We start from the raw sequence: 27,547 nt of genomic DNA on the forward strand, positions 1-27,547 counted from the left end.
AATTTTATTATTCACTTTTTTCATCTGGAGCGGCTTAGGAACCTCACATCCAGGAAATGAACTAAAATATTTTATCAAAGATTATACATAGGATCCACAAACTAGACGCAATCAGGTGAGAACGGTTAGGAAAATCATGGTATACTCTCTGGAAGAAACAGCCATTTATTAAAAATGATCATTATGACAAGTCTGCAATAACACAGAAAACACGAGGAGTATGAACCAGGAAAAAAAAAATCATCATTGCCTGTGATTTACAAACTAAAATTTTATACACATCTACCTGTGAGAATTTATATTCCACAAAGGCAGGCTGTTTGGGCTTGTTCTGTTCACTGAACAGGGCCTGGCATATTGAAGGTGCTTATTAATACTTGTTGAATGCATTAATGAAACTCAATATAAAATATATCTTTGAAAACATACCTGAAAGAGAATGAACAAACGTGGAAAATTATGTTCGAGGAGTAGAACCGTGGGCGTTTCCTCCACTTCCCTTTATTTTCCAATTCTCCCTAAAGTTGTGATAAAACTTTCTCAGTTAAAGGATGGCCACAGAAACCCTCCCCTGGCTCAGGATGCTTCTTCCCTCCTCCTTTAACTAAGGAAGCATCTGAATTGGAGTAGGGGTGTGGCCTCGCTTCAATTCCAACAGGGCCACTGTATAGGGTGCGTGACTCCAGCCCAGGGCTCCTGGGGCACCTGACATTTAGGTTTTTCTTCCAGAGGTTGAGAAGCCACAAGCTGGGACCTCCCGAGGGGCTGCTCTTTCTCCTAAGCTGCCCCCGTCCCCCACAGGTCACTCGTACCTCCTAGACCACCTAAAGGAGCAGCTCAGTAGCCCCCCCTCCCACCTCAGCGCCTCCCCCCCGCGAGGGGTAACTCATGCCCAAGGGAGAGGTCACTCTCCACGACGGCTCTATCTCCACTAAGGCGCTCACTCGTTCTCCCCGGCCCTCCAGAGGGTCATTCGTTCCCAGAGAGGAGATCACCCCTTCCTGGTAGAGCCAATGCCACTTTGCGGGGGTCGCTCGTTCTCCCCGGCCCTACTGACGAGGTCACTCGTCCTCAAGGGAGGACTCACCCCCTCTCCCCGGGTCCCACTCCCCGCGAGCGAGCCGCTCGTACCCGAGAAGGACGTCGCCTTCGCCCGGCCCCCGCCCCGAGGCGCAGCACCGCCTCCTTCCGGGCCCTCCCACGCGAGGAGCGGCGCCGCGGGCCGCCTGGGCGGGGCTCCCGGGCGCGTACCGGGCGGCGGGTCGGGTGGCCGGGCGCAGAGCGCGGAGCCGGGCGGCGCGGCGGCAGCGGGCCATGGCGGGCTGCTGCGCGGTGCTGGCCGCCTTCCTGTTCGAGTACGACACGCCGCGCATCGTGCTCATCCGCAGCCGTAAAGTGGGGCTCATGAACCGGGCCGTGCAGCTGCTCATCCTGGCCTACGTCATCGGGTGAGCGCGGCCGCGGGCGCTGTCCCCGAGGGGCTCGGGGGTCCGGAGTGTCGCGACGGCCGGGAACGCCCCTTCTGGGTCCTGGCCGTGCACCTGCTGCTCTTGGCCTAGGTCACCGGCCAAGCCCCGCAGGCGGCCTCCAGGCGCGGTCCGGGGCACGGCGACCAGAGGCGGATGACATACGCCTCCCCGGACCCTGGCCCCCAGAGGGCCGGGCGGTGGGCCGGGCTCCGGGGCAGGAGACTGCTTTGATACTGTGTTTTTTTTTTCAGGGCAAAGCCTGGCAGACCTTCATCCTCACCCTCCCTGCTTCTTGTTCCGAGTTGCTCCATGCTGTCCTGTGGCTTTGCCCTTAACGTTTCAATCTTTGCACTTCACTTCCCATTCTGATGATCTGACAGAAACCAAGGCTTGGACTTTCCATTTGGTTCCTTTTGGGCCAGTGGCTTCCGGTCCTTTCCTTTAAGTATCATGTGGTAACCCAAGATGATGAAGAGGTCACCCTCTAAAAAGCATTTAAAGTTCACTTCGTTTTGTGGAGTGGTTGGGGGTTTTTTGTATAGGTACCTTCCTTCGCTTCATCATTCCCCATGCTGCCCTCTTACACTTCTATATGTCCTGCCACCTTCTGTCCCCTCACCAAGTGCTTAATTTTAATCGAGTGCACCCATTACAATTTAATGAAACTCGAGAGAAGGTGGAAATTAACAGGGCCCACTTTCAAGGTCCACCTGGGGTGTTAATGGTGTCTACAGCTGCTGAGCTGACAGATGTTACCCGTGCTGGCATTCCTTTTCTTAGAAGGCCTAATGCGGTGGTCCCCAGCTGCACTTTAGAAACTTGGGGAATCTTTTAAAAATGCTGATTGCTGACTCCCATCCCCAGACCTTCTGATTTAATTGCTATGGAGTATGACTGACTCCCCAAGTGATTCTGACGGGGAGCAGTTTGAGAACCAATGTCCTAATGTTTCCTAAACCTACCGAATCACGAAAGACTCACCTGAGGGACTGTAGAAAAGTAGCAGACCCTCCACCCTGGGGTGAGGCTTGGAATGTTAACACGGTCCACGGGAACTCACCTGATCAGGCAGGTATTGGCTTCTAACAGCTATCAGCCCAGCAGCAGTAAGTTCTGACAGGATTCAGTGAAATGGCTTCCCACATACGGGCTGTACATCGGAACCACCTGGCCCACTCCCAGGTTTGGATTCAGTGAGTCTCATTAAGTACCGCCACCAACTCCTTGCCCCCCAGTGATTGTGATGCACCCTTAAATTTTGAGACCTGCTACTAACTGGTTAACTAAACTCACATTGCTGGATTGGATCGGAAGCGTTTAGAATGAAGGGCTCTCAGCTTTTCCCTCTTGGCTTTTGACACTAGGGGGAGGATTAGTTTAACCCTATCTTAGGGTATCTGTAAAGTTCTAGACTACAGGAAGTATGCACCCTATGTGTGGCTTTTGAGCTCTTGAAATGTACCTACTCCGCTCTCACCATAACATACACACGAGGTTTCGAAAACATAGTGCAAAACAACCAAAAAAGTAAAATAGTACATTAATACACCTTACATTGATAACATGTTAAAATATTTTGGATATATTCGGTAACATAAAATCTATCATTAAAATTAATTTTACCTATTTTTCTTTTTAACATGGCTACTAGAAAGTACATTACATATGTGGCTTGTGTTACCTTTCTGCTGGACAGCACAACTTTCTAGGGTTCCTGGAGTGTTTGCTACCTTGATCGTGAGGATCTCTATAAAGCAGTAAAAGCTTTATCCATCTTCCTATGATCAAAACTGACTCAGGATCTGAACTAAGGGCTTTTTTCTTTCTTTCTTTCTTTTTAACTCATCTCTTAGCTTCCTGATCCAATTCGTCTTAGACTAAACATGCATTTCTCAATTATCTAATTCTGTTATCTGTCATATGATGAGGAAGTAGTCAATTACATAGTGATCCCTGTAAAACCATGTGTCTCTCTTCAGCAACTCACTGAACACTATGGTAAAATAATGGTAACCTTCCTGCCCTAAGTTTCTGTGTGCCTGAATAGAATTAAATGAAAGCTTTATATTGCAGCTAAATTCCTAGAACCCCTGAAGAAAAGGCCTTATTTGGGGAAAAGCCTGTCTCTAGGATGGACAATGAATATGGAGACTGCTCAGACCAGACTAACGTATAAGTAACCAAAACCAGTGATTTTTTGAAGTCTCAGCAGCTAGGGCTTATAAGAGGAGACAGATGCTAGCATTTCTTGTTTCTAGAAATAATAACAACAGTAATAGTCACCGGTAGGTGTTTAATAACAGCTCTGGCAGGAAGGAGTTCTGATTTGTAGCATTGGCCAATTTCCATGGTGGAAATACTCCCATCAAGGCCAATTTCAGCCTACAATGGCAACACAAACATTGTTCTAAACATCTAATAGGCAAAACTCATTTAACCTCACAACTGTCCTGTGAAATCCTATTATCATTCCCATCTTATTGATGGGAAAAACTGAGGCATAGAGAAGTTAAGCAACTTGGCCAAAGTTATGCCTGATGAACGGTGCAGCTGAGAAATGAACCATGATCGCTGGCTTCAGTTTGTGTTCCAGTGTCCTAACCACTACACGCTAATGTCTTTAGATTTTTAGTTATTCAGACTGGTTGTAAGGCCCGCAGTTCTTCCCAGAGAAGAGAAGCATACATGTGACCTGAATTCTTGGAGAAAAAATGTAAGAAACTAGTATAAAAAGTTACTTGAACAGTGAGATTCTCTTTTCTAGAGGGAATATAGCATACAGGGCAAGAAAAGAGGCTTCAGAAGCAAAAGACTTGAGTTCAAATCCTGACTTTGTCATTCGCTAGCTGTGTGGACCTTGGGCAAGTGATGTAACCTCTCTGTGTCTCAGTTTCCTCCTCTGTAAAACTAGAGAATAATAATGATATCTGCCTTATAAAGTCGTCAGGATTAAATTAGTTAATACATATAGAGAGCTTAGATCAGTACCTGGCACCTGAAGACACTCAAATGGTAACTATTATCATAATTTTTGTCATTTCTTGGTAATTCTGCAGGTCGTCGCACGTTGGAAGTGCTCAAATACCTAATAAAGACAGCATTCATTGAGTACTTTCTTTGAGCTGATCACTATGCTAAGTGCTTTACCTGTGTCATCTCATTTATCTCCCACAAACCACCCTGTGTTTTAGGTTATACAGCCATTTTGCAGAAGTGGTAGTGGAGCCCCCCAAAGTCAAGCAGTTTTGCAAAGTCATGTAATTAGTGAACATTATACTGTCAGCCTTTGGCTATCAGAGCTCTCTAGCAGCAGTTCAAATTCACAGAATCCTTATGGCAATTTAAGGGGCCTGTTTTATTTTGTAGGTGGGTGTTTGTGTGGGAAAAAGGCTACCAAGAAACAGATTCTGTGGTCAGCTCAGTTACTACCAAAGCCAAAGGCGTGACTGTAACCAACACTTCTACACTTGGATTCCGGGTCTGGGATGTGGCGGATTATGTGATTCCAGCCCAGGTATGCCTCCCACCGTGGCTTCTGTCTGACACCAAAGCTTCTGATTAGCTCCTTTCCCTTGACTGATTTGCACGCTTTTTTTTTTTTTTTAAGATTTTTTATTTATTTATTTGACAGAGAGAGAGACACAGTGAGAGACGGAACACAAGCAGGGGGAGTGGGAGAGGGAGAAGCAGGCCCCCCGCCGAGCAGGGAGCCCGATGCAGGGCTCAATCCCAGGACCCTGGGATCATGACCTGAGCTGAAGGCAGACGCCCAACGACTGAGCCACCCAGGCGCCCCCTGACTTTGCACTCTTGATTAATGATTGGCAGAGTTCTAACATCACGGAGGCCCAGACTAATTGTCTTAGTCCAAGAAAGCAGTGCAGAAGGATCTCTTACTGCCTTAAGGTCTAATAAACAATATTCAACCAGCTATGTTTCTTCAGCTTTAAATCATGGCTGGCTTAAACACAGGCAACTCAGTCTGTCTCAAGCCCCGAAAGGTAGAAAAGCAAATATTTTATTTATTTATTTTTTTTTTTTTAAAGATTTTTTATTTATTTATTTGAGAGAGAGAGAGAATGAGAGAGAGCAAGCACATGAGAGGGGGGAGGGTCAGAGGGAGAAGCAGACTCCCTGCCGAGCAGGGAGCCCGATGCGGACCTCGATCCAGGGACTCCAGAATCATGACCTGAGCCAAAGGCAGTCGCTTAACCAACTGAGCCACCCAGGCGCCCAAAAAGCAAATATTTTAAATCCTGGGAAAAATTCAGGTGGAAATATTGCCTTCCCACATTTTGTATGTGCTTTATTGTTGTAAACCACAAGGTAAATCTTTTCAGTGTAGAAAGCTGATCGGTAATTGGAGACCAAAGCCAGACTGGAAGGAAACAGACATAGGATTTCATCAGGAACAGAGGAGAAGGGAAGAAGGTGTTTGCTACAGCATCCTAGTACCCAGTCTGTTAATCCACAAAGCTCCAAGTTAAATACTGACTCTCTTCAGCCATGATAATGACTATGCTCCACAGCCAGACCCTGACATATCCCTCCGAATGGCTTCCGTGCTAGGATTTCTGGGGTGGCTAAATCTCTCTCGGCTCAGAGCTTGGCAAGGGAAAGCAAGGACTTCAGAAACTCTCTTTTTCTTCAAGTGTGTTCGTTTTCCCCCTGCCTTCTCAAGAGAAGGTTTTGCGGGGTGCCCAGAGGGAAGACTGAGCGAATAAGCAATGCAGGTCAAATGGAACAGGGGATTCGTAGTTTGCTGGAGGTGGGTGGTCCTATGGGCATGCACCTGGGTCAACAGAGAGACCCCTCCTTTCTGTGAAGCCATGGCCTCGTCCTGGCAAGCTCTGGGGCCGTCACACTCAATGTGTTCACTGGGACCAAGGAAGAGTGTGGGCCCACTGCTTCTGACCCTCAGTGGGAAGGAACAGGCAGCAGCTCTGCCTTCCAGCTTAGCTCTGGCCCCGGGGCTTCATGAGCTCCACAGAGCTCCCTTCATGAGCTTTCACAATGGCCTCCTGCTTCCCCACAGATGGAATACAAACGTCAGTTTGCACCACTTCTACTCGGCTCATCTCTGGACTGAAGTTTCCCTAAGCTTAAAATAGAGAAGAAATAGGAAACAAACAGTAAACCCTATTGAATTGTTCACATCTATCTCAGGAGCCGCTGGAGCAGCTTCTGTAGACCACGTGAACAGCATGTCTCTGTGGGAACACCGAGGACGCTGACAGGGGTGCCAGGAGAGAGGCGCGGGCTTCGTGCCCCCACCTCAGGCCTCCTCTTGGGGTCATTTCCTATCTCCCAACATGGCTTGCTCTAGGCCTTTCTTTGGAAGATGCCAGCCATTCCCAGAGCTTCCACCACCTCGTCAGACCTGGGGGTGGAGATGTCTACAGACACTTTGATCCTTGAGTTACCCCAATCCCCCAGGTGGCTCCCAGTGCTGACTCCACTTTTCCCGGGAGTCTGAAATGCTGAGAGAAAGCTTCTGGTATTTCATTTTAGAATGCCAGTGCTCAGTGAGGGGGAGGTCCAACTAGAATTTTTGGGCATCTTTGTCTTTTACTCCTAATGTTGGAAGGTCCTTAGCAACCGACTCTTTAGTCTCATCCCCAGTGAACTGCACTCCAGAAACTTTAAATCAACCATTTGGCACCTTCCTAGGAGGAGAAAACAGAACCTTCTCGAAGGGAGGAGCGTCAGTTACGGACCCTGACTGGGTCTTCTCTAGAATGTTTTATTTATTTAATTTCAGTTAGGAAAGAAAACCAGCCAAACTTGGGACTTTGGTGGCCTTGTGTTTTTGTACCTCTGAGGTAACCTGGTTGGCAGACGATGTTTTGCGCACCTGTTGGATCTTTTCCCTCAACAAGCCAAGCTTTAATTAAGGAACCACCTCAGGTGATAGGCATTTCTTTTTCCACTGAGGTGAAATTCATGTCATAATATTAACTATTTCAGATTTAAAAATTCTGTGGCATTTAGTACATTCACAATATTATGCAACTATCACCTCCTTCTAGTTCCAGAACATTGCGTTACCCTAAGAGAAAACCCCACACCCATTAAGCAATCGCTCCTCATCCCACCCTCTGCCTTACCCCCACCTCCAGGGCAACCACTCATCTACATTCTGTATCTATGGAAACTTCATAACAATAGAATCATGCAATAAGTGGCCTTCTGTGTCCGACTTCTTTGACTTAGCGTCCTATTTTTGAGGTTCATCCACGTAGCAACATGTGTCAGGGCCCCATTACTTTTTATGGCTGGGTCATGTTCCATTATAGATACACACACAGGTATAGATAAACACAATCTGTTTATCCATTCGTCTGTCAATAGACATTTGGGTTGTTTCCACCTTTGGGTCACTATGAATAATGCTGCCATCAACATATGTAAACAGTAGGCCCCACCCCTACCCCTTATCCACAGTTTCAGTTACCCATGGTCAACTGCAGTCCAGAAACAGATGATCCTCCTCCTCCTGACATATCCTCAGGTCAGTAGTAGCCCAACGCTACATCACAACACTCCCATCCCTCGCCTCCCTTCACCTCATCACGTAGCCATTTTATCGTCGCATGAAGAAGGGTGAGTACAGCACAATAAGGTATTTTGAGAGAGAGAGGCTACATTCACATAACCATTATAGCATATTATAATTCTATTTTAGTATCAGTTATTGTTGTTAATCTCTTACTGTGTCTAATTTATAATTTAACTTTATCACAGGTATGTACGTCTCAGAGAAGACATAGTATGTATGTATTTATATATATATATGTGTATATATATATATATATATATATACTATCTGCAGTTTCAGGCATCCCCTGGAGATAAGGGGGACTATGGTACAAGTATTTATTTGAATCCTGTCTTCAGTTAGGTTATAAACTCTCAGAGAACAAGAGATCAAAAGATCATTTTTTAAATTGTTTTTTGCATGGCATGTGGGCAAAGTGAAAGGTACTGTCCTATTAAATGAGTGACTGGCGTTCTTCGTGGCTCGGCTTGATTCCTTTGAAGGTAACAGGGTGATGCTGTCTCCCTTTTGCAGGAGGAAAACTCCCTCTTCGTCATGACCAACATGATCATCACCATGAACCAGACCCAGGGCTTCTGTCCTGAGGTAGGCAGCTTCTCTGGGAAGAGCCTCGGGCCTCAGGCCCCTCTCGTCGGCACCTGACTGACCACATGGCATTTCACTCTTTCTTCATTTTCCAGCTTCCAGATAAGACCACTGTGTGTGAATCAGATGCCAACTGTGTTGCTGGCTCTTCAGGCACCCACAGCAACGGTATGAGCACGTGGCTGTGACCCCACAGTAGACACTTAGCCTGGGGAGGGCAGCCCCTGACTAGATTGTCTCCTCTGTGGGGCTTCTCTCATAGAGAAATCTTCAGGGTGGAGAAATCCCCCACATTCCCCAATTCCTCCACATGACCCTGAGTGAGCCTGCTGTTCAGGTTAGGGTCCCAGGATCTTCTCAACATTCACCTGTCACCCGTGCCCCAGAAGCCATCCCAGATCTTGCCCTGTGCTGGAGCTTGGCATTGTCCTAGCGCTGCCCTTGGACTCAGGCAACTCTTTTCCTCTCATTTCTGGAAACTGTATAAATCCCAGAATTGGAATAGATCACGATTGATTGCACAGGATGCTGTGGTGGTGCTCCCACTCTCTACCTTGCAAAGTAGAAAATAGGAGACCCCTGCAGACCTGGGTCCCCTTGCCCCTGCAGGAATTGCAACAGGAAGATGCGTGCTGTTCAATGGGACTGTGAAGACATGCGAGGTGGCAGCCTGGTGCCCAGTGGAGGATGATAGCCACGCGCCCAAGTGAGTCCTGCCCGAGGGAAGGCGGCAGGGGAGTTAAGGCTTGTGTGTTGTGCTCTCGGTGTCTGTGTGGAGTCAGGCTTCCGCAGGGCGGGGACCACAGGCAACCATCAGAGGCAAGGTGGGCCACAGTGTTTGTCACTTGTGATGGGACTGCAGCTGATTTATTTCCATGTCTGGACTCTTGTCAGTTGCGAGTAACTCCAGGAAACAGTTCTCAGTGCCTTACCCAGGACACACACATAGTAGGGGCAGTTTGTTGTTCAACAAACTACGAAGAGCCCAGTACGACTAGACCTGGGGCTCAAAGGACAGCTTCAGAGCCTCTACATTTTGACTCTGCTTCCCCCCATACTGGCTTCGTTTGCAGGACCCATGGTGTAGTCCCAGGAGGTGGCTCTGGGCTTACATTCCCCCAAGTCTTCCAGCCCAGTTGTCCATAGAGGTTCTAGATCTGTCCGTCATCACATCTTCAGCCACATCCCTCAGCCCACACTGTAGCTGGGGCATGGATTTTGCTTATCAGCTCAGGCCTGGGTCACCTGCCGATCTCCGGAGCTACGGTGGAGTCAGTCCCGCCCGAGGAACACAGCCTGAGAGTAGGGAGGTGTGGCTTCCAAAGGAAACTGGGGGTTCTGTTACCAGAAAAGAAGGGAACAGAGGCTGGGCCGGAAAATAATTAATGTCCACTGAAGTGTGTTGTATAAAGTAGAGCAGGTCCAGGGTTGCCCCAGAATAACATTTTTCCCAATAGTAATTTGCTCTGCTTGGACTGGGTAGGGTTAGAGGTAATGCTCCCAGAATTGCTTGCAACTCCAGCATTCCTTACCCAGCGTTCAGACTGAGGCCTGGACGAGGCCAGAGGCGCAGGGAGTCCCATGAACCCCATCCCAGGTGTGCAGCAACAGAAGGACCTCTGATTTCAAGATTGCTGAGGGCAGCAGCTCAGGCCAGGGAAGGAAACAGTAAAAGAAAAGGAATCTAGCATTTCTGAGGTGGAAAGGGTCTTACAGAGCTGTGCTCCCTCCCTAACATCAGTGCCACTGGCCGTGGGTGTCTACCGAGCGCTCACAATGTGTCTGGAGCCAAATAAACTGCTCTGTGTAAAATGCACTCCAGAGTCCAAAGACATTATGGGGGGAAAAAATATATATATGTGTGTGTGTGTGTGTGTGTGTGTGTGTGTGTGTGTGTGTATAAAATTAATATTATGTGTTTACCTGGTGAAGTAATACTTTAGATATATTGGGTTATTATACAAAAGTTAATTTCACTTGTTTCTTTTTACCTTTTTTTTTTTTAAGATTTTATTTATCTGAGCGAGAGAGAGAGCACACACATGCGTGCAGCATGGAGCAGGGGGGAGGGGGAGGGACCGGGGAGGGGGAGGGGCAGAGGGAGAGGGAGAAGCAGGCCCCCTGCTGAGCAGGGAGCCCAACTCAGGGCTGGATCCCAGGACCCTGGGATCATGACCTGAGCCGAAGGCAGATGCTTAACTGGTGGCGACTGAGCCACCCAGGCATCCTTTCTTTTTACTTTTTAATGTGACTATTAGGAACTTGGAATTACGAGGTGGTTTGTATTTGTGTCTCATTATATTTTCATTGGACAGCAAGGTTATAGATTTAATCCTGTGGAAGGTGATTTTTTTTAAAGATTTATTCATTTACTTTAGAGAGAGAGAGCACAGGGGGAAGGAGCAGAGGGAGAGGGAGAGAGAGTCCCAAGCGGACTCTGTGCTGAGCGCGGAGCCAGACACGGGGCTCAATCTCACAACCCTGAGATCATGACCTGAGCTGAAATCATGAGTCGGATGCTCAACCGACTGCACCACCCAGGTGCCCCCAGTGGAAGGTGATTTTTAAGTGTACAGTGATACATAAAATAACATGAGTCACATGGATAGACATTCCCATGTCCGTTCAAATTCAGCTTCTATACTTATATCAAGGAGGAAATCCTGGTTTGGGGTGTCTGTTGTCACTTGCTGATTTCCATTTCTCACAAAGAATAATCCCCAGATTCAGCACCTTGGGCAAACAGTAATACTAACTACAACATTTAGTAATATTGTTTTGATTTGATTATATTTATTTGAACAGTGACCTCTGACTTGGGCCCAGTGATATCTCTTATGGTCATGATGGAAAATTTCATTTCAAAATGAATGCCAATTCAAAAAGTGAGTTGATCGTAAAAGCGGAAACAACCCAAATGTCCAACAACAGAGAAAGAGATAAACAGGTTATAGTCCATCCATGCAAGGGAATATGACTCAGGCATAAAAAAAGAATGAAGTGTTACATGCTACAACATGGATGAACCTGGAAAATGGGGTGCTAAGTGAAAGAAACCAGACACAAAAGGACACATACTGTATGATTCCATTCATCTGAAAGATCCAGAGTAGACAAATCTAGAGAAACAAAAAGTAGATGAGTAGTTCCCAAAGGCTGGGCGGAAGGGAGAATAGATAGCTACTGTTAAATGGGTACAGTTTCCTTTGGGAGTGATGGAAATGTTCTAGAACCAGATGTTGGAGATGGTTTGCACATCCTGAATGTGTTTAATGCCGCTGAATTAAACACTTTAAAATGGTTAATTTTACGTTATGTGAATTTCACCTTAATTTTTTAAAAACGGTGAGTCAATCTTAAAAGTATTGCATATGAGGGGCTTCTGTCTGGCTCAGTGGGTAGAGCGTGTGACTCTTGATCTCGGGATTTTGAGTTTGAGCCCCCACACTGGGTGTAGAGATTACTTAAAAATAAAATCTTTTTTTTTTTTTTTAAGTATTGCATATGAGGTAGACAGATGTGGGGGGAAAGTTATAGTATAGGGAATGACAGGGGCGCCTGGGTGGCTCAGTTGGTTAAGCATCTGCCTTCAGCTCAGGTCATGGTCCCAGGGTCCTGGGATCGAGTCCCACATGGGGCTCCCTGCTCAGTGGGGAGTCTGCTTCTCCCTCTCCCTCTGCTGCTCCCCTTGCTCGTGCACTCTCTCTCTCTGACAAATAAATAAAATCTTAAATAAAAAAAGTATAGGGAGTGACAGTAGTTCGAAAAATCCTGATATAATGCATCCCTCTGGATACAGGGATGAGGGGATTTGAAGCCCCGGAAAAGCACCTCGGTCAAGGCCTTTCTCGTCATCAGCAGCAACAGGCTCGGCTCTCTTTGCTGTGTGGCCTTGCTTCTGTCTCAGGGTTGAGAAGACTGTTGATACTGTTTCTAAACTCAAAGATTCCACCTGGATCAGGGGAGCCCCCCCACACACACACACAGAGGGGTCTGCCTACAGCTCTGGATTCTCCATAGAAACCCACCAAAGAAGTGGGGTCCCCTCGGAGCCCCAGATTCAGGTTGTACTGTCAGCACGGAGCTGACGTGGCACCTCAAAGTCGAGGCCCTGCGCCAACAGACACGTGATTTTTATGTACTTTTGAGATGAGGTCAGGATCCACCCTGTGGGTGAATTTACCTTTGCTTTGACTTGTAAAACCAGATCTGTGGGGCATTCCCCTGAGAGCGCCTGAGGGAGGCGAGCTCTGGAAGCCCACAGCTGCAGGCGGAATGATTTCCCCCCGGGAAGCCACTAGGCCTCACCCCTCCGTCACTATTCCTCCAGCTCTTAAACTCCCGCTGCCTTCAGCAAGAGGCACGAGAGGAAGAAATGGAAAGGCTTGGTTTAGTCTCCCCTGCTGACCTGGTGTTTATACAGAGGAGAGGAGGAAATGCTTGAGATGTTTCACTTTTTTTCTTTCTTTTTTTTTTTTCTAAAGATTTTATTTACTTGACAGAGAGATAGAGAGACAACACAAGTAGGCAGAGTGGCAGGCAGAGGGAGAGGGAGAAGCAGGCTCCCCACTGAGCAGGGAGCCGGACGTGGGGCTCGATCCCAGGACCCTGGGATCATGACCTGAGCCGAAGGCAGCCGCTTAGCTGACTGAGCCACCCAGGCACCCTCACTTTTTTTCTTGACAAAATGACGTTGTAAGGCGCATGTGCACGTGCTTTGCTAAAATATTGCCTAAGGATGTGAGTATATGTGTACTTTTATTAACGATACGTTACGATTTTTTTCAGACCTGCTTTTTTAAAGGCTGCGGAAAACTTCACTCTTTTGGTTAAGAACAACATCTGGTACCCCAAATTTAATTTCAGCAAGTAAGTGCTGGCCGGCCGAGTGAGTTCCCCGGTGTTTTAGAGCGACTTCTGGCTCTTCTTTGAGGTTTTCCTCGCTTCATTTCTGCTTCCTCTTGATTTCAGGAGGAATATTCTTCCCAACATCACCACTACCTACCTCAAATCGTGCACTTATGACGCTGTAACAGATCCCTTCTGCCCCATATTCCGTCTTGGCAAAATAGTGGAGAGCGCAGGGCACAGCTTCCAGGACATGGCCATCGAGGTAGGCACGGGCCCCTGGCTTCTCTGACAGTTTTCAACACACCTCATTCTAGAATGGGCCGCGAGGAAAGCTTGCTCTGTCTCTGCTCACAACCCACAGGGAGGCATCATGGGCATCCAGATCAACTGGGACTGCAACCTGGACAGAACCTCCTCCCTCTGCTTGCCCAGCTACTCCTTCCGCCGCCTGGACACCCGGGATGTGGACCACAATGTGTCCCCCGGCTACAATTTCAGGTAGGCGTGAGCTTGGGCCCTGGTTCTCTTGTGTGGGGGCCGGGGGCGACGGTGGCTGGATCACTCCCCAGTGGGGGCATCCATGCCCATCAAAGACCAGCACTCACTCAGCCCCCCAAGGGCAGGTGGGAAGGCTAGGTGCCAGAGAGAGTGTTCAAGCAGAGCCTTGTCCCTGTACTGATTTTGAGGAGCAGGTGAGCTTGTGATCCTCTGGACCAAAGACTGCTGGGGCCTGACCCAGGAATTAGTTTCTCAAAGACCAGGTCTGCCCCTGGAATCTCCAGCGTTCAGGGGATACAGGTTTAAGCCTCAGGAAAGGCCTTCACTGGCATTTCCCTGCTGAAAGTACCATATGTGAGTGTCCTGGGGCTGCCTTAACTAATTAACAAAGTGGGTGGCTTGAAACAACAGGAAGTTACTCTCTCATAGATCTGGACACCAGAGGCCCCAAATCAGGGTGTCAGCAAGGCCAGCCACCTTCTTTGCCTCTTCCAGGTTCTGGTGGCTCCCTGCGATGCTCGGTGTTCCTTGGCTCATAGACCCATCACTCCCGTCTCTGCCACCTTTGTCACATGGCCTTCTTCCCTCTGGGCACATCTCTGTGTGTCCCCTCCTTATAGGACACCAGTCATATGGAATCAGAGTCCACGCTAATTCAGTACAAACTCAGCTTAACTCATTCCACCTGCAAAAACCCTGTTTCCCTACTTGCATTTCGCATTCACAGGTTCCAGATGGCTACAAATCTTGGGTGACAGTGTTCAACCCAGGAGAGCTGGTCATTTGACGGAAGGACCAAGGGGCCAGGGTCAGGTTTGCCACTTCCTCGAGGTAGCAAAGACCTTAGCCATGTACATTTTCGTGGGCGCTCTGTGGCCTCTGTCACGGATTTTGCCACTCTTAAACAAAGCAGCCCTCCCAGGGGCCAGCCGAGTAGGTCTGAGGTGCGTTCGTGTTGCACTTGTCTCCCTCTAGTGGTGACATGAACAATCAAAGACACATGGGATCATAGAACCATCCGGAACGGCAGTCGGCTATCACCTTGAACCATCTGGCTCACTGATACTAGGGCAGATATTTGCATTTTTTTTTTCCTAGGAAAGAAATCAGGTTTGTGTTGCTCTATCTCTGTTAGACAGTTCTAGAAACCATTGTGGAAAACCTCAAGCTTGGGTCAGAACCTCGGGACAGAGGGAAGCTTATGGGAGCCCTCACCAGAAGGACACCCATCGCCCTGACCTCCGCTAGTATCAGGCCCACGTGAATCCCAGGCCCGACCAGGACATGGATGCCGTGGGCCAGACCGATCGTGGGCCAAGAGTTCAGGCTTCTCTGAACCAATGTCCTGTGTAACACGGGCAGCAAATGGCATCATGGCTCAACAGTGCCCCCCACCACCACCATTCCCCCTTGTGGGTTTTTTGGGTTTTTTTTTTAATGGCTTGAGATATCTTTCACCTACCACATAGTGCATCCATTTAAAGTGTGGGATTGGATCGTGTTTAGTCTAGTCATGAAGTTGTAGGACTATCACCACAATTTTAGAACATTTTCATCACCTCAGCGAGAAAGCCCATACCCTTCAGCCGTCACCTCTGTCCTCCCTTCTGCCTCAGTCCCCGCCAACCACCATCTACTTCCTGTCTCGCTGGACTTGCATAGAAAAGGAATCACACAGTGTGTGGCCTTCTGTGACTGGCTTCTCTCACTCAGTATCATGGTTTTTTTTGAGGTTCATCCATGTTGTAGCATTTGTCATTACTTTATCTCTCTTTATGGCCAAATAGTATTCCGTTGTGTGGAATTTTATTTATTTTATTTTATTTATTTATTCATGTATTCATCGATGGGTCAGTGGTTCTTTAAAAAGATGTCCAGTGCTGATTCTGTGAGTTTTGTGGAGTTCCGTGGCCAGCTCCATGCCCCTACCCACAGGGCAGGCCCGGGGTTTGCTGCTCACTGACCACATTCTGTTAGTGGCCAGGATGTCCTTGAGACATGCAGGCGGCTCAGCTGTGATATGGAGGCTATTCAGAGTGAGAGGTTCCAGCCCAGCCACAGGAGGGGACAGTGATGCTGGTGCCCCGTGGGCCCTGCACCCTCCTGCCAACAGCCCAGCCCTCACGCTCATGACCCACAATGGCCGGGAGAGGCCTCGAGATGCTCAGGGGGATCCAGCCACCTGTCTGTCCCCGCCCTGTGCCTTCTGCCTCTCACCTGTCCTCCTCCCCTAGGTTTGCCAAGTACTACAGTCACCTGACTGGTGCCGAGCACCGCACGCTCATCAAGGCCTATGGCATCCGCTTCGACATCATAGTGTTTGGAAAGGTAGCCTGGCCACCCCCTCCGCTCGGGGCTCTGGTTCAGACCCAGGCTTCTGGGTCGGCCAGAGACAAGGGGCCCTCTCCCCACCTCTTACCTGCTCATGCCCTCTGTCACAACTTTTTCTTTTTCTCCTGTCATTTGGAGGCTGGGAAATTTGACATCATCCCCACCATGATCAACGTCGGCTCCGGTTTGGCGCTCTTAGGGGTGGTGAGTGACTTAGACTGCTCCTTCACCCCCGGGCCTGGGGCCCTCCTCAGCAGTAGTTAGCCCAGCGAGGTGAGACCCTCCACTGGCAGCTTGGTTCTTCCCCTTGACCCTAAACTCGTTTCTAGAATCGACCCTCTAGGCTTGTTGCCCTTACCTCCAGCCCCACCTCACCTTTGCTTCTTCAAGACCGCAGCCCTTGGGGCCTCACCTTTTCCAGAGAGGGAGAGCCTTGCCTTTACTCTCCTTGAAAGATTCTAGGCTTTGTGGGAAGGGGCATGCGCAGAGTAGCAGGGGCGAAAGCATCCCGGCTCATCCTCTGTCACCCTGTGCCACGCTCAGGCGACGGTGCTGTGTGACGTCATAGTCCTCTACTGCATGAAGAAAAGATACTACTACCGGGAGAAGAAATACAAGTATGTGGAGGATTATGAGCAGGTAGGCCACCTCCTGAACTCCAGAAGGCAGGAAGGTCCAAGCACCCTGCCTCCTGCACCTCTTTCTTGTCCCAGTGGTGAGCACCTGGAGTACTGGGCTGTCTGGGGGAGGCCCTAGCGCAGTGGTGCTATTGGGCATGTGGTCAACCCGGGCAGCCGCACAGCGCTCCTTCTCTGCTCCACTTCTAGAACATCCCTCTTTAAAATCTAGCCTCGGGATACCTGGGTGGCTTAGTCGGTTAAGCGTCTGCCTTCGGCTCAGGTCATGAACTCAGGGTCCTGGGATGGAGCCCCGCATCAGGCTCCCTGCTCAGCGGGGAGCCTGCTTCTCCCTCTCCCTCTGCCTCTCCCCCTGCTTGTGCAAGTGCACACTCTCTCATGCTCGCTCTCTCTCACGCGTGCGCACTCTCTCTCAAAAAAATAAAATCTTTAAAAAATAATAAAATAAAATGTAGCCTCATTTTAATTAGTGACATCTCAGGTTAGTTACAATAGTGAGTATTATCACAAAACCCCACAGTAAACTTGCCTTGCATAGCAAGAGGGGTTGGGTACCATGCTTTGAGACCCCCCCTGCATGAGGACTAACCTGAGTATGTTCCGTTGTGAAGGGTTGCCCAAAAGTCCTGGCTCTCACCTGCCGCAAATGGTCCAGACTTACCTGTGGGCAGCACATGGTGGGTGTACGTTTATCCATAAGCATATCAATCAACGATAAGCATATCATTCTTTGCAGGGTCTTGGCGGTGCGATGGACCAGTGATGCTTCCTCCACACCTGGGCTCCCCCGGCCCTCATCAGAGCACAGCCAAGAGGGAGAAGAGGCTGCCGTGTCACCTCAGAGAAGGTTCCAGATTCTGAATCCATCTCCACTGCACAAGAACTTCATGGTCGCCCAGCTGTTTTGTGTGTAGGATGTGAATAGTAAACCACCCTGACACTTGGGGGTGTTGGGGCGACCTCTGGCCCAAGGGCGGTGGTGCTCCTGCCACTGCAGACCTGGGGGCCTCATCCAGAGCCAGCCTTCCCTGGGGGGCTCCCAGCTCCAGCTCCCTGTGAGACAGGCCCAACTGAGGCCCGGCACTCGGTTCAAGCACTTTATGAGGGAAGGAAGGACAGCCGGGTGTGGTCGCTGGACCTCTAGCACATGCTGTCACGGGACAATGTGTGTCCTTTGAGAAGAGGCACGTTGAGGTGGTCAAGGACCAAACATTAAAAAGATTTTCTCAATCTTTGTGTGGTTTCATAGCACGAACTAGAACTTTCCTCCCTTCCCTTTTACTTCAACCAGTAAACCCATTTGTTGTCCCAGCTCACTGTGCTCAGAAAGAAACTTCCTGAAGCAGTCTGCGGTTGGAGCTTAGGCGTTCTCCCCCTGCTTCGACCTTCTCCTGAAGGCCTGAGAGTTTTGATTTTTGTTAGGTTGTGTTCCTACAGAATTTACAAGATTTTGTCCTGTAGTGACTGCTTGTCTTACCCGTGCATCTGGTGGTGTTTTTTGTGTTTTTTTTTTACCCAAAATTGTGGTACTACACCGTGGAGGACACAATTTTAGATAACAAGAGCATGGCTTATCCTTCTCCCCTCCCCTTTGCTTTCCAGAAGTCTCCAAACCACAAGCAGCACCACCTACACCTACTTTGTTTGAAATGTTAATGAGGTTATTTCTAGCTGCGCCTTCACACCGACTTAATTCTGCAACAAGTCTTCAGGATCTCCTTAAAGAAAGCTGCTTGCCTGCCCCCCCCCCCCATCACGAATTCATTTCCAAGTACCGAAGGGAACGTTTATTTTAGAAGTGCCTGCTTCTGCTGGATAAAACCTGGGCTTTTGTTGCTTTGGGGGGCGGGAAACATTTACTGAACCCCTTTGAAAAAGCTCTGGTTCGTGCTGCCTTTTTGAAAAAAAAAAAGCCTGCCTGAACACACGGATCGAGTGGAGCTGGAATTTTTTAGGGACGGCTTTTCATCTTGCAGCCTAAGACGCGATAGTTACTGGAGTGGGGAGAGACTTCTTTTGGCCTCCCTTTTTCTCAGAATGCTAAGGCCAGCTGGGGTGAAGGATGGGGGAGGCACTGCTTACTTTACTCACCAGGCCTTCAGCTATATTCCCACTTGCTGGCCCTCCCTGGCGCTGCTGCTTAAGTAGGGGTCCTTCACCTTTGCACCCATGGAGGGCCTTCCGGGAGTCTCTGGAACTCCTAAAACTGCAAAGCGATGCACCTGTGTTCATTTCTTTTGGCTTTCATTAGATTCTCAGTGGGGTCTTTGAATAGGAACACCTGCTCTTGACTCTTAAATGCCAGTATTCCAAAGTTATATTTCTGCAACAACAGAACAAGGAGTGTTCACACTTCATCTGCTGTCCCTTCATAACAGAAAGCCAAGGTTCAAAGCCAGTAAGGCAATGCCATGGGCTGGATTCACATTTGGAGGGCAGGGAACCCCAGACCCTAGCCTGGAGGAAGCATCAGTTCTAAAACAGTCTCCAAACGCCATGAAAACTATCCAAGCTCTGTAGAACCCTGCATTTGCTGACAAAGTTGGAGCCCTTGGACAACTAACTTAACTTTTCTGAGCCTCAGTTTACACAGGATGATCCATAAAATGGGATAAATACCCACCTTGTGGGGTGATGTGTCCTACAACACACCTCCTGACAGGATGTGTTCCATGTGTAATTAATACCGCTCCCAGAGCTGCTCACCTAGTTGGTCTCCAACAGAAGAATCTAGCAATTACCTGCCTGCTAAAGCAGTGCCTCTCAGACTTCCGTGGGCACATGAGTCACCTGGGGATCTTGTTTAAATGGGGCCTGGGAATTTGCACTTCCAACCCACTCCCAGGAGATGCTGACGCGCCCGGTCCAGGGACCACACTTTTAGTAGCAGGATACTAGGACATGGTTACACAGACATGAATAATGTAATGCTGAATACATTAGCCCTGACTTGGGCATTTGATCTCACAGTCAGCCTAAGGAAGAAAAACAGACGTAAGGACGGATGTCCTACAGACATCTGTAAACTGACCAACAAAAATACCTCCAAAAGGCCCAGGCTTTGCACCATTTTGCTGTCTGTTTATTTCAAGTTTACAGAGAAGCTTAAACATCTGTGGAAAAACACCAAAGGCTTATTTTTCTCTTAAATTCATGTACTTTTAAGTGATAAATACACAGTATTTAACTTTGTACACCTGATAAAAGGAAAATGCATAGTAGAAAGGATCAGGAATAAAACAGAAGCATCGGGCATTAAATCAGACACAGAATAGAAAAGTCAGCAGTCCCACGAAACTCGGCCCATAAAGCTGCAAAGAGGATGGGAACCGACGACCTTGAAACCTTCTCTAGCACCTTGGAAGCAAGTGGAGGTCATGGTTCTTCCCCCCAGCAATGCAAAGCTCCCCTTTGGAAGATGAGTGAGAGCAATAGGTTGAGCCCATGCATCTAAATGCTCAGGTATTCGCCTCTTCGTTCCAGAAAGGCTTTAAGGATGGGAGCCCTAACTCACGGGAAAGGCCAAACCCCTGGGGAGACGGCCTCTCCAGCCCCCAGAGCCAACAAGGGACTAGCTAAGGCCTCCTGGGAGCCTCCGCTAAGCCTGTGGAAGAGACGGGGCAAGTGGAGCAGGGCAGAGGAAGCTGGGGCAAGAACTTGTGCAGGCCCCAGGCTGCTTACACCAAACTGGTCCCACAGATGAGCCAGCAATGGAAGAAACTGATAGGGCATCCTTTTTGCTCACCTGGAGAAGCTGCCCATGAGGGCTTCTCCCCTCTCCTGACAGCCAGCTTCCGAAAAGCCAATGTTTGTGCTCCAAGAGAACGGTAACCCCACCGCTTGGCAGTAAGGCCCTCTGCTTATACTTTTTGGGGGGAGCAGTCCCTCCGCACAGCTTTCTTTGGTGTTTCTTTGGAAAAAAAAAGTTATGAACCCACCTGCCTGAACAGCCGGCCTTCTGCGTATGAGATCTTACGTGGGGAGTCCTGTGGCGGAAGAAACGGTCTCGCCCGATGCAGCTGTGTAAACAGGAGTTCTGCAGGGAGCGTGCCACCTGCCCGCCCCGGGCGAGCCGCTCGGCCAGGCCACAGTCACACAGACAGGCCGGGACTAAGGACAGGTCCACTGGAACTACTGCAAGGTGCTTATGGCAAACTAACCAGACCCCATCTGCTCCCAGAAGGGGTGGTGCCTATAAGTACAAACAAGCGCAGGAACGCCAGAGGAAGTACCAGGTTACAAAAAGCAAGCAAGCAGGCCAGACAACCCTTCATCTGACGGTTGTCCTTTGCTCTTGGAAACCAGCATTCCTTAATTCTGTACTGCTTATAAGACAGCAAGAAAAGTCTGGCTAAATGACAGTCAAGAGCTTACGAAGGTCTGTGGAAGCCAAGAACACCCAGGCTCTGTGGACGCGCTGGGTAGCGGGGGCACGAGGCCTTGCTCCCATCTCTCTGCGAAAAGTCCTCCTACCAGCGATGATCAGACAGAAACTCCAGAAGAGCACGTCCTCTCAGCCCACTTACTGACACTATGTCCCCCAAGCCAGCGTCCACAAAACACTGGGAATCTCCCCGAGCAAAGGCCTTCCTGTTTTCCTCCCCCGTGAACTTCACCCTCCTCCATGTGTGGCTCTGAGAAAGAAGTCACACTTGAACTGCAGTGAGAATCCCCAGTACGAGCGGAAACCCAAAAAGATAAACCTTTTCTGTCTGGGACTGTTGGCTTACAAAGCAGAACTCCCTGTGCCAAGCCCTGGCTCTCTTGGACCCTGAGGACCGCTCTGGGTTTCAACAATCCTCTCTAAAAGGGCGCCCCAAAGTTCTCATGTAGATCCTAACAGAGCTTTGCCGGTAAGGATGATCATTTGTGTTTCCGCTGAAGCCGAGTATTTCCTCACTGGCCCTCCAGAAACTAAGTGCTTCACTGACGGCAACAATCAGCTAGTATTTGAGAAAACAAAACCTCGGCAGTCTCTAGAACACACAGGTTACAAACAGACCAAGCTGCAATATACAGGCACGGATCTCATTGGCTCGAACTCTGCTCACATGCCTGAAGCCGTGGAAAGTATCCTGGAAGCTCTAAATGATCTCTGAACTACTCTAGAGTTCAGTCTAGTTAGAGAATCGAAAATATTTTATTTACTCGTAAGCCATGTAATGTACATGGAAGCGTAGGATTTCACCCTGAAGTTTTTGTCATTTAACAAGAGATTGACCAGAGCTCCGTTAATATTTCAGAAACCCGCTGTGAGTGGCTATCAGTCCTTTAGGTGAAACCTCCCCCCCCACCCCCCGCCCCACAACAACCACGGAACGCCCTTCGAGGGGGGGAAAATCCCCTTTGCGAAGCAATTAAGCTTCAAGCCCTTTCCCTTTTCCTGACTACAACTCTACCCATAAAAAAATGTAAAGTCCTTCTTACAAATAAGGTGCATCGAAGCTCCCTGCAGCTAACTGAGGGCTAGCCCTGCCCAGACCCCGTGAGTCCACAGTCCTGGAAGGTGCCACGGGCCTGGAGTTTGGGGCCTTCGGGGTTTGCAGGAGGAGTGACACCCCCTCTTCCTCTCCCTTTCAAACGCAGCAACTAACTCTGTGGTCTCAGCCCACACCGCCAGAGTTTTCTGCCGGTTTTGCATGATTTACAAACCCCACACACATTCACCTGGTATATCTGACATGGTTCTGAGTTCACAATGAAGGATTTTTGGCATAAAAACGTTTTAAAAAGCAATTGTCCCAAAATGCATGTGGCTTTGGGTCTGCAACTCCTCACACCCGCCCGTTCAGCCAGCCAGCGGCCAAGGTCGATGTCATGGAGTCAAGTCTTTTTTTTTTTTGTCCCCTTGAAAACAACAAAGGAAGAAAAACAAAACAAAACAAAAACACCAGAGATGACGGTCAAGGCTCTACACACGTGCTGGGTTTCCGTAGGACATGCTGCTATGGAAACGCAGGGTGCAGCCTGCATGCGAGGTCGCGCGTCCGGGCAGCTACTCCATCACCTCGTCGGGCCGCAGAGGATGCATGCGAGCGCGGGGGCCGGGGGCCGGGGCCCCCCAACTCTCGGCGCGGGGACCGCCTTTCACAAGAGCACTTCCTCCTCCCCCACGGGGGGCGGGTCGGGGCCCCGGAGGCTGTCTTCGCTGCCTTGCTTCCTGCTCACCGAACAGAAAACCCACGTTAAGGCAAGGCTGCCACGGCCTGAGCCGGCGTCTCCCGCGTTCCCGCACCACCTGGAACGTCACTGACTCCGCTTTTCCCTTTACAGTCTCTCCCCTTTTCTTGCCTATATGAAGTTTCAAGGGAGACTTTGTATCCCCCTCTGTAAGTGGAAAAGCAGCATCATTTGCCAAAAATAGAAAGGAACTATAAAAATAGATGCGAACCTATCTGTGTAACACCTAAGCTCATCCCATGTGAGTCGTGTGCAGCCAGCGATGGGGCCTGATCACAGAGGTTTTTAGGTATCTTGATGTGTCCCCTGACCCCAAGCTTCCTTCTTCAGGCTAAGGTTGAAGATTCTTCAGTCACCTGAAGGTGAGCTTCCTGGGGGCAGCAAGCAGGACCACCTGGGTTTGGCCTGGCACAGAGCCGGCCTTTTGGAAATGGTGGTCAAGAGGACTGTCCCCAGCACACAGGCCCACGGGACACCTTGGATGGAGAGAAGGGCCCTCCTCTTGGCGATGTGAGTGATCAGAGCAGGAGAGACCAAGGAGGTGGGAGGAAAGGTGTCCTCGTGTCCCTGAGAGGTCATATCCTGAAGTGCCCCCAGCTAGACCTGCCTGGGGGTGGGATGGGGGCGGGGGGAACGGACACAGGTTGAACTAAGGAGCTAGGAAGGAAAATCCCTGAGGAGAAGCCCAAATCGCTTGCCACCGGCCAACAATAAGGGCCCCTTCTACGGGAAGCCACTGGGCTTGCCACACCAGACTAATGTCTGCTGGGTGTCCCTGGCCAGAAGCGAAACTCTGTCCCGGCACAAGGAAGAGAAAGCCAGTATCTCTGACCCTCTCTGTTTCAAGAGCAGGCTCATTGGTTTTTGTTTCTGCCAGAGCAGAGGGGGTCAAAACTCCCAGGGAGGAGAGCTGTAACTAGATGTCAAATCCGGGCCCCAATTTCTGCCCTAGAGGCGCCTGCCGGTACCAGCTGGGTGTGGTTGCAGATGGGGGGGGGCAGGCCCCGGGCCGAGGCCTCCGACAACTGAATAAGCCCTCGGAACTCCAGACTGCTGGGTCATTCGGACACTCAGCATCCCCCCAGCAGCCTGAGGGCAAGAGCAGGTAATCCCCAGGTCTTGCTGGGACTACGCGTGAGGGAATTAAAGGGGTAGTAAAGCCCTTTGGGCCAACCTCTGGGTATCTTGCGATTTTGAGCTCACTGAAAATAAGAAACAGATGACAGACTTGCACACAGACGGGGGGCAAATCCTAAAACTTGAGATTTGAGAAGAAAAAGGGCAGCCCATTAGGCTTCCACTCACTGTCACCCTGGGAGGCTCAAAGAGCAGGCGGCAGAGAACTGGGGAACCACCTGGCAGGGATGAGGCAGCCTTCTCGGGCTGCCGACAACTGGCCGATGGCTAACTGCCGCTTTCCCTGATCCTAAACTGTCCGCTAGCTGACTACAGGCCCCTGACTCCTGCGCTGCGGGGGCCAGTGAACTTCATCTCGTGGGTCAGCTCCCAATGCACAGAAATGGCCGCTTGCTCGTATGTGGATGTTCGCAGCGGCAGGCGCTCGTGACAGCCCAAGTGGAGACAATGTCCATCACCGAATGAATGAGGAATAAAATGTGGTCTACCCGTACAATGACATACGGTCTGGCCAGAAACAGGAAGAAGCGCTGACGCCTGCTACACCGTGGATGAACCTTGGAACATGATGCTGAGTGAGAGAAGCCAGACGCAAAAGCTCACACGTTGTACGGCTCCGTTGACAGGGGGTGTCTAGAACAGGGCAACTCCATAGACACCGAGAGGAGATTAGTGGCGGCTGGGAAAGGGGAGTTGGTGGTGACAGCGGAGGGTACAGGGTTTCTTCTGGGGCTAATAAAAATGTTCTAAAATTGATTGTGGTCTTAGTTGTACAAGTCTGTGAATATATTAAAAACCACTGAATCATACCCTCCAAATGGGTGAAACATACAATATGTGAATTATATTTCAATAAAGCTGCTCTTAAAACATAGAAATGGCTTTCCAACGATAAAATTTTAAATGTTAAAAAAAATTAATAAAAAATACATAGAAATGACTGCCTGGAGCTCCCAGCTGAGGATGAGGTAGTGAGTTGAGCTCAAAGGAAGGAATCCTAGAACTTCTATCTTGCCATGGGCACTAGGGGGAGGAGAGGCAGCAGGGGTGCTAAGTGTTAATCATCTTAGTCCCCAGGGACAAAAATTCCCACCTGTCCTGGGAGCTGCTGGCAATGCTGACAAGGCTATGTGTTGAGAAGAGGGACGGCCAAAGGGAAAAGGTTCAGATCCACCGTGGGGACAGAGGACTCTTACACTAATCTGCAGCAGGCTGGAAGGGAACTTATTTTCTAGGTCTTCACCCATCAGAGAAGAAGGGGTGGATGCTGGAGAGCCCCAGAACACTGCATGCCTGATCTATGCTCTGACCACATGGACCCAGGGCAGGGGCAGCCACGGGACCCTGTGACACAGCTTCAATGCCACTGACGTGCCCTGAGCATATGTGGGTACCAGACTGGGTCCTGAGACCTGGGTGAATTCGCAGGCATTCCGGGTGGAGCGCCATGCACCCGCAGCCCCAGCCCACATGCACGACCCGCCGTCGGGTCCAAGCCCCTGGCTGGCCCTGGTTTTTCTCCTAGGCCCAGAGGCCCGCGGCGAGCCTAGGCACAGCGGCCCGAGGTGGAAGGACCCTCCGCCCGGGTGGGGATGCCCCGTGCTCTGCAGCTGCCCCCGCCCCCAGGCTCCGGCAGAGGCTACAGCGCAGGCAGGCAGGCATTACCTTGGGCTCAGACAGGGGCTCACACTCCCTGGTTGGTTTTTTGCTGGAATGGCCAGAGGGGAGGGAAAAGGGAAGTAAGAAGGGACACTGGGGATCTCTGAGATGCCTGTCCCCCACCCCAGAGACACTCAGACCCCCAACGCCAGCTTCACAGAGCTGCTGCCAGGGCGATTTTGAGCACGGCGCCTCTGCGGTTGACACACAGGGTCACGTGGGTGAGGCAGGCCTTGCTCCTCCATCACAGGGCCCACAATCCCACCATCAAGCATGCATGCTTCTGGGCCACAAAAATGCTTTCTGATTGTCAAGCGGTCCCCCAGGTAAAGTGCAAGTCTCCCTGAGAAAGGTAAAACTGCAGCACGGGTTAGCTGTCCACAAGAGGAGGTGGGCTGAGCCCGGCGCGGGGGCGAAACTCTCCCTCATGAGCCTAGGAGACCTGGTCTGAGTCATTCCAGGCGCTTCCTTCCGCTCCAGGGATGGGCCCAGGCAGGGTGCGCTGGGCAGGGCTGCCCTGTGTTCAGCCTCTAGCTCCCCACCCCAGAGGAAGGCAGGTGGACACTCACGTGAGCAGGTTTCCAGGCGCTGAGAGGGAGCGCTCCTCCCGCCGGCTGCCCTCAAACGGGTTCCCGAAGGAGCGTTTCCGTATCATGGTCTTCACCAGGATCTGAAGGACAGAAGAGGAAGCTGAGCCTCCTGAGGGCGACTCCAGGCAACGTCCTCCCCTGCGCCACTCTGCAAGGGCCATCTCCCTCTTCCTCTCTCTCCCAGGCCCCGGCCGCTCCCACGGCTCGTGGCTGGCGACAGGCCTTTGGGAGATCCTGGGCAGCATCCCTCCCACCGAGGACACAAAAGCCAAATCTTTTGTGACTAGTCCCGTGTCCGAAACCATTCATGTCTCCCTGACTGCCAAGAAGATAAGGTCCACACCCCTTGGTCTGACATCCTCCTGTCTTCATCTCATCTTGGTCTACCTGAGCCCCAGGGGGGGACCCCGTGCTCCACGAGAGCTGGCCAGCACTGTCCCTCCAGTAACTTGGCACCACTCATCTCACCCAAGCCATCGCTACCCCTGCCCTCTTGGCCCATCAACCTGTCTCATCTTCAAACCTGGGCCTTTATTTTCGGTGAAAACTATCTGGCCACCCCAACAAGGAAGCAATTACTCTTTTCTGGGCCAAATTCAGTGGCTGCACTTCTTTTTAAGTTGAAATATAAGTCCCACAGTCGAACATTCACCATTTTAAAGTGTACAGTTCAGTGGTTTCTAATATATTCACATCACCACTAACTTCAGAACATTTCCATCACCCCTAAAAACAAACCCAGTACTCACACCCCATTTCCCCTCCCCCCAGGCCCTGGCAACCACTGATCTGTGTTCTGTTCTGTGGATTCGTCTATTCTGGACATTTCATACAAACGGAGTCACACGGTATGCGGCCTTCCGTGTCGCTCCCTGCACTGAGCACCAGGTTCTCAAGGCTCCTACGGTTGCGGCAGGTATCAGCACTCCCTGCCTCTTCGTGGCCAAATAATATTCCTTTGTACGGACACGCCTCCACTGGTGGACATGTGGGCTGTTTCCAACTTTTTGGCTGTTGTGAATAATGCTGCTATGAACATTTGTGCACATG

General features: G+C 50.1%; 3 protein-coding genes across 21 annotated transcripts in view; 1 reads left to right on the forward strand and 2 right to left on the reverse strand.

Moving 5' to 3' along the window:
- Nucleotides 1-1,346, reverse strand: part of IFT81 (intraflagellar transport 81) — a 181,983-nt gene extending 180,637 nt beyond the window's left edge. For 6 of the 8 annotated variants that reach the window (XM_078061007.1, XM_078061010.1, XM_078061009.1 and 3 more), the window contains exons 1-2: nt 1,132-1,263; nt 430-518 (exon numbers count right to left, since the gene is read on the reverse strand). The gene's annotated coding sequence lies outside the window, so the exon portion shown is untranslated. Of the gene's footprint in view, nt 1-429; nt 519-1,087 lie in introns of all 8 variants that reach the window. The other 2 variants (XM_078061006.1, XM_078061005.1) reach the window with 2 other exon arrangements.
- On the forward strand, nt 1,315-18,161 carry P2RX4 (purinergic receptor P2X 4). The gene is made up of 12 exons (XM_036085124.2): nt 1,315-1,448; nt 4,836-4,983; nt 8,542-8,613; nt 8,709-8,781; nt 9,223-9,319; nt 13,402-13,482; nt 13,585-13,726; nt 13,826-13,962; nt 16,197-16,290; nt 16,432-16,497; nt 16,837-16,932; nt 17,668-18,161. Exons 1-12 carry the CDS (start codon nt 1,315-1,317, stop codon nt 17,692-17,694), a joined length of 1,167 nt encoding a protein of 388 aa, XP_035941017.1. The 3' UTR covers nt 17,695-18,161.
- The window catches only part of CAMKK2 (calcium/calmodulin dependent protein kinase kinase 2), a 61,193-nt gene continuing 39,228 nt past the window's right edge, over nt 5,583-27,547 (reverse strand). For 4 of the 12 annotated variants that reach the window (XM_078061015.1, XM_078061012.1, XM_078061011.1 and 1 more), the window contains 3 exons: nt 26,477-26,577; nt 25,914-25,956; nt 23,574-25,026 (listed from right to left, as the gene is read on the reverse strand). In XM_078061015.1, coding sequence (XP_077917141.1) covers nt 24,733-25,026; nt 25,914-25,956; nt 26,477-26,577 — 438 coding nt within the window. In that variant the 3' untranslated portion in view covers nt 23,574-24,732. Of the gene's footprint in view, nt 5,848-19,991; nt 23,092-23,573; nt 25,027-25,913; nt 25,957-26,476; nt 26,578-27,547 lie in introns of those variants that run through there. The other 8 variants (XM_036085115.2, XM_036085121.2, XM_036085120.2 and 5 more) reach the window with 6 other exon arrangements.

Source organism: Halichoerus grypus, chromosome 13 (genome assembly GCF_964656455.1).
Source record: "Halichoerus grypus chromosome 13, mHalGry1.hap1.1, whole genome shotgun sequence".
NCBI lineage: Eukaryota > Metazoa > Chordata > Mammalia > Carnivora > Phocidae > Halichoerus > Halichoerus grypus.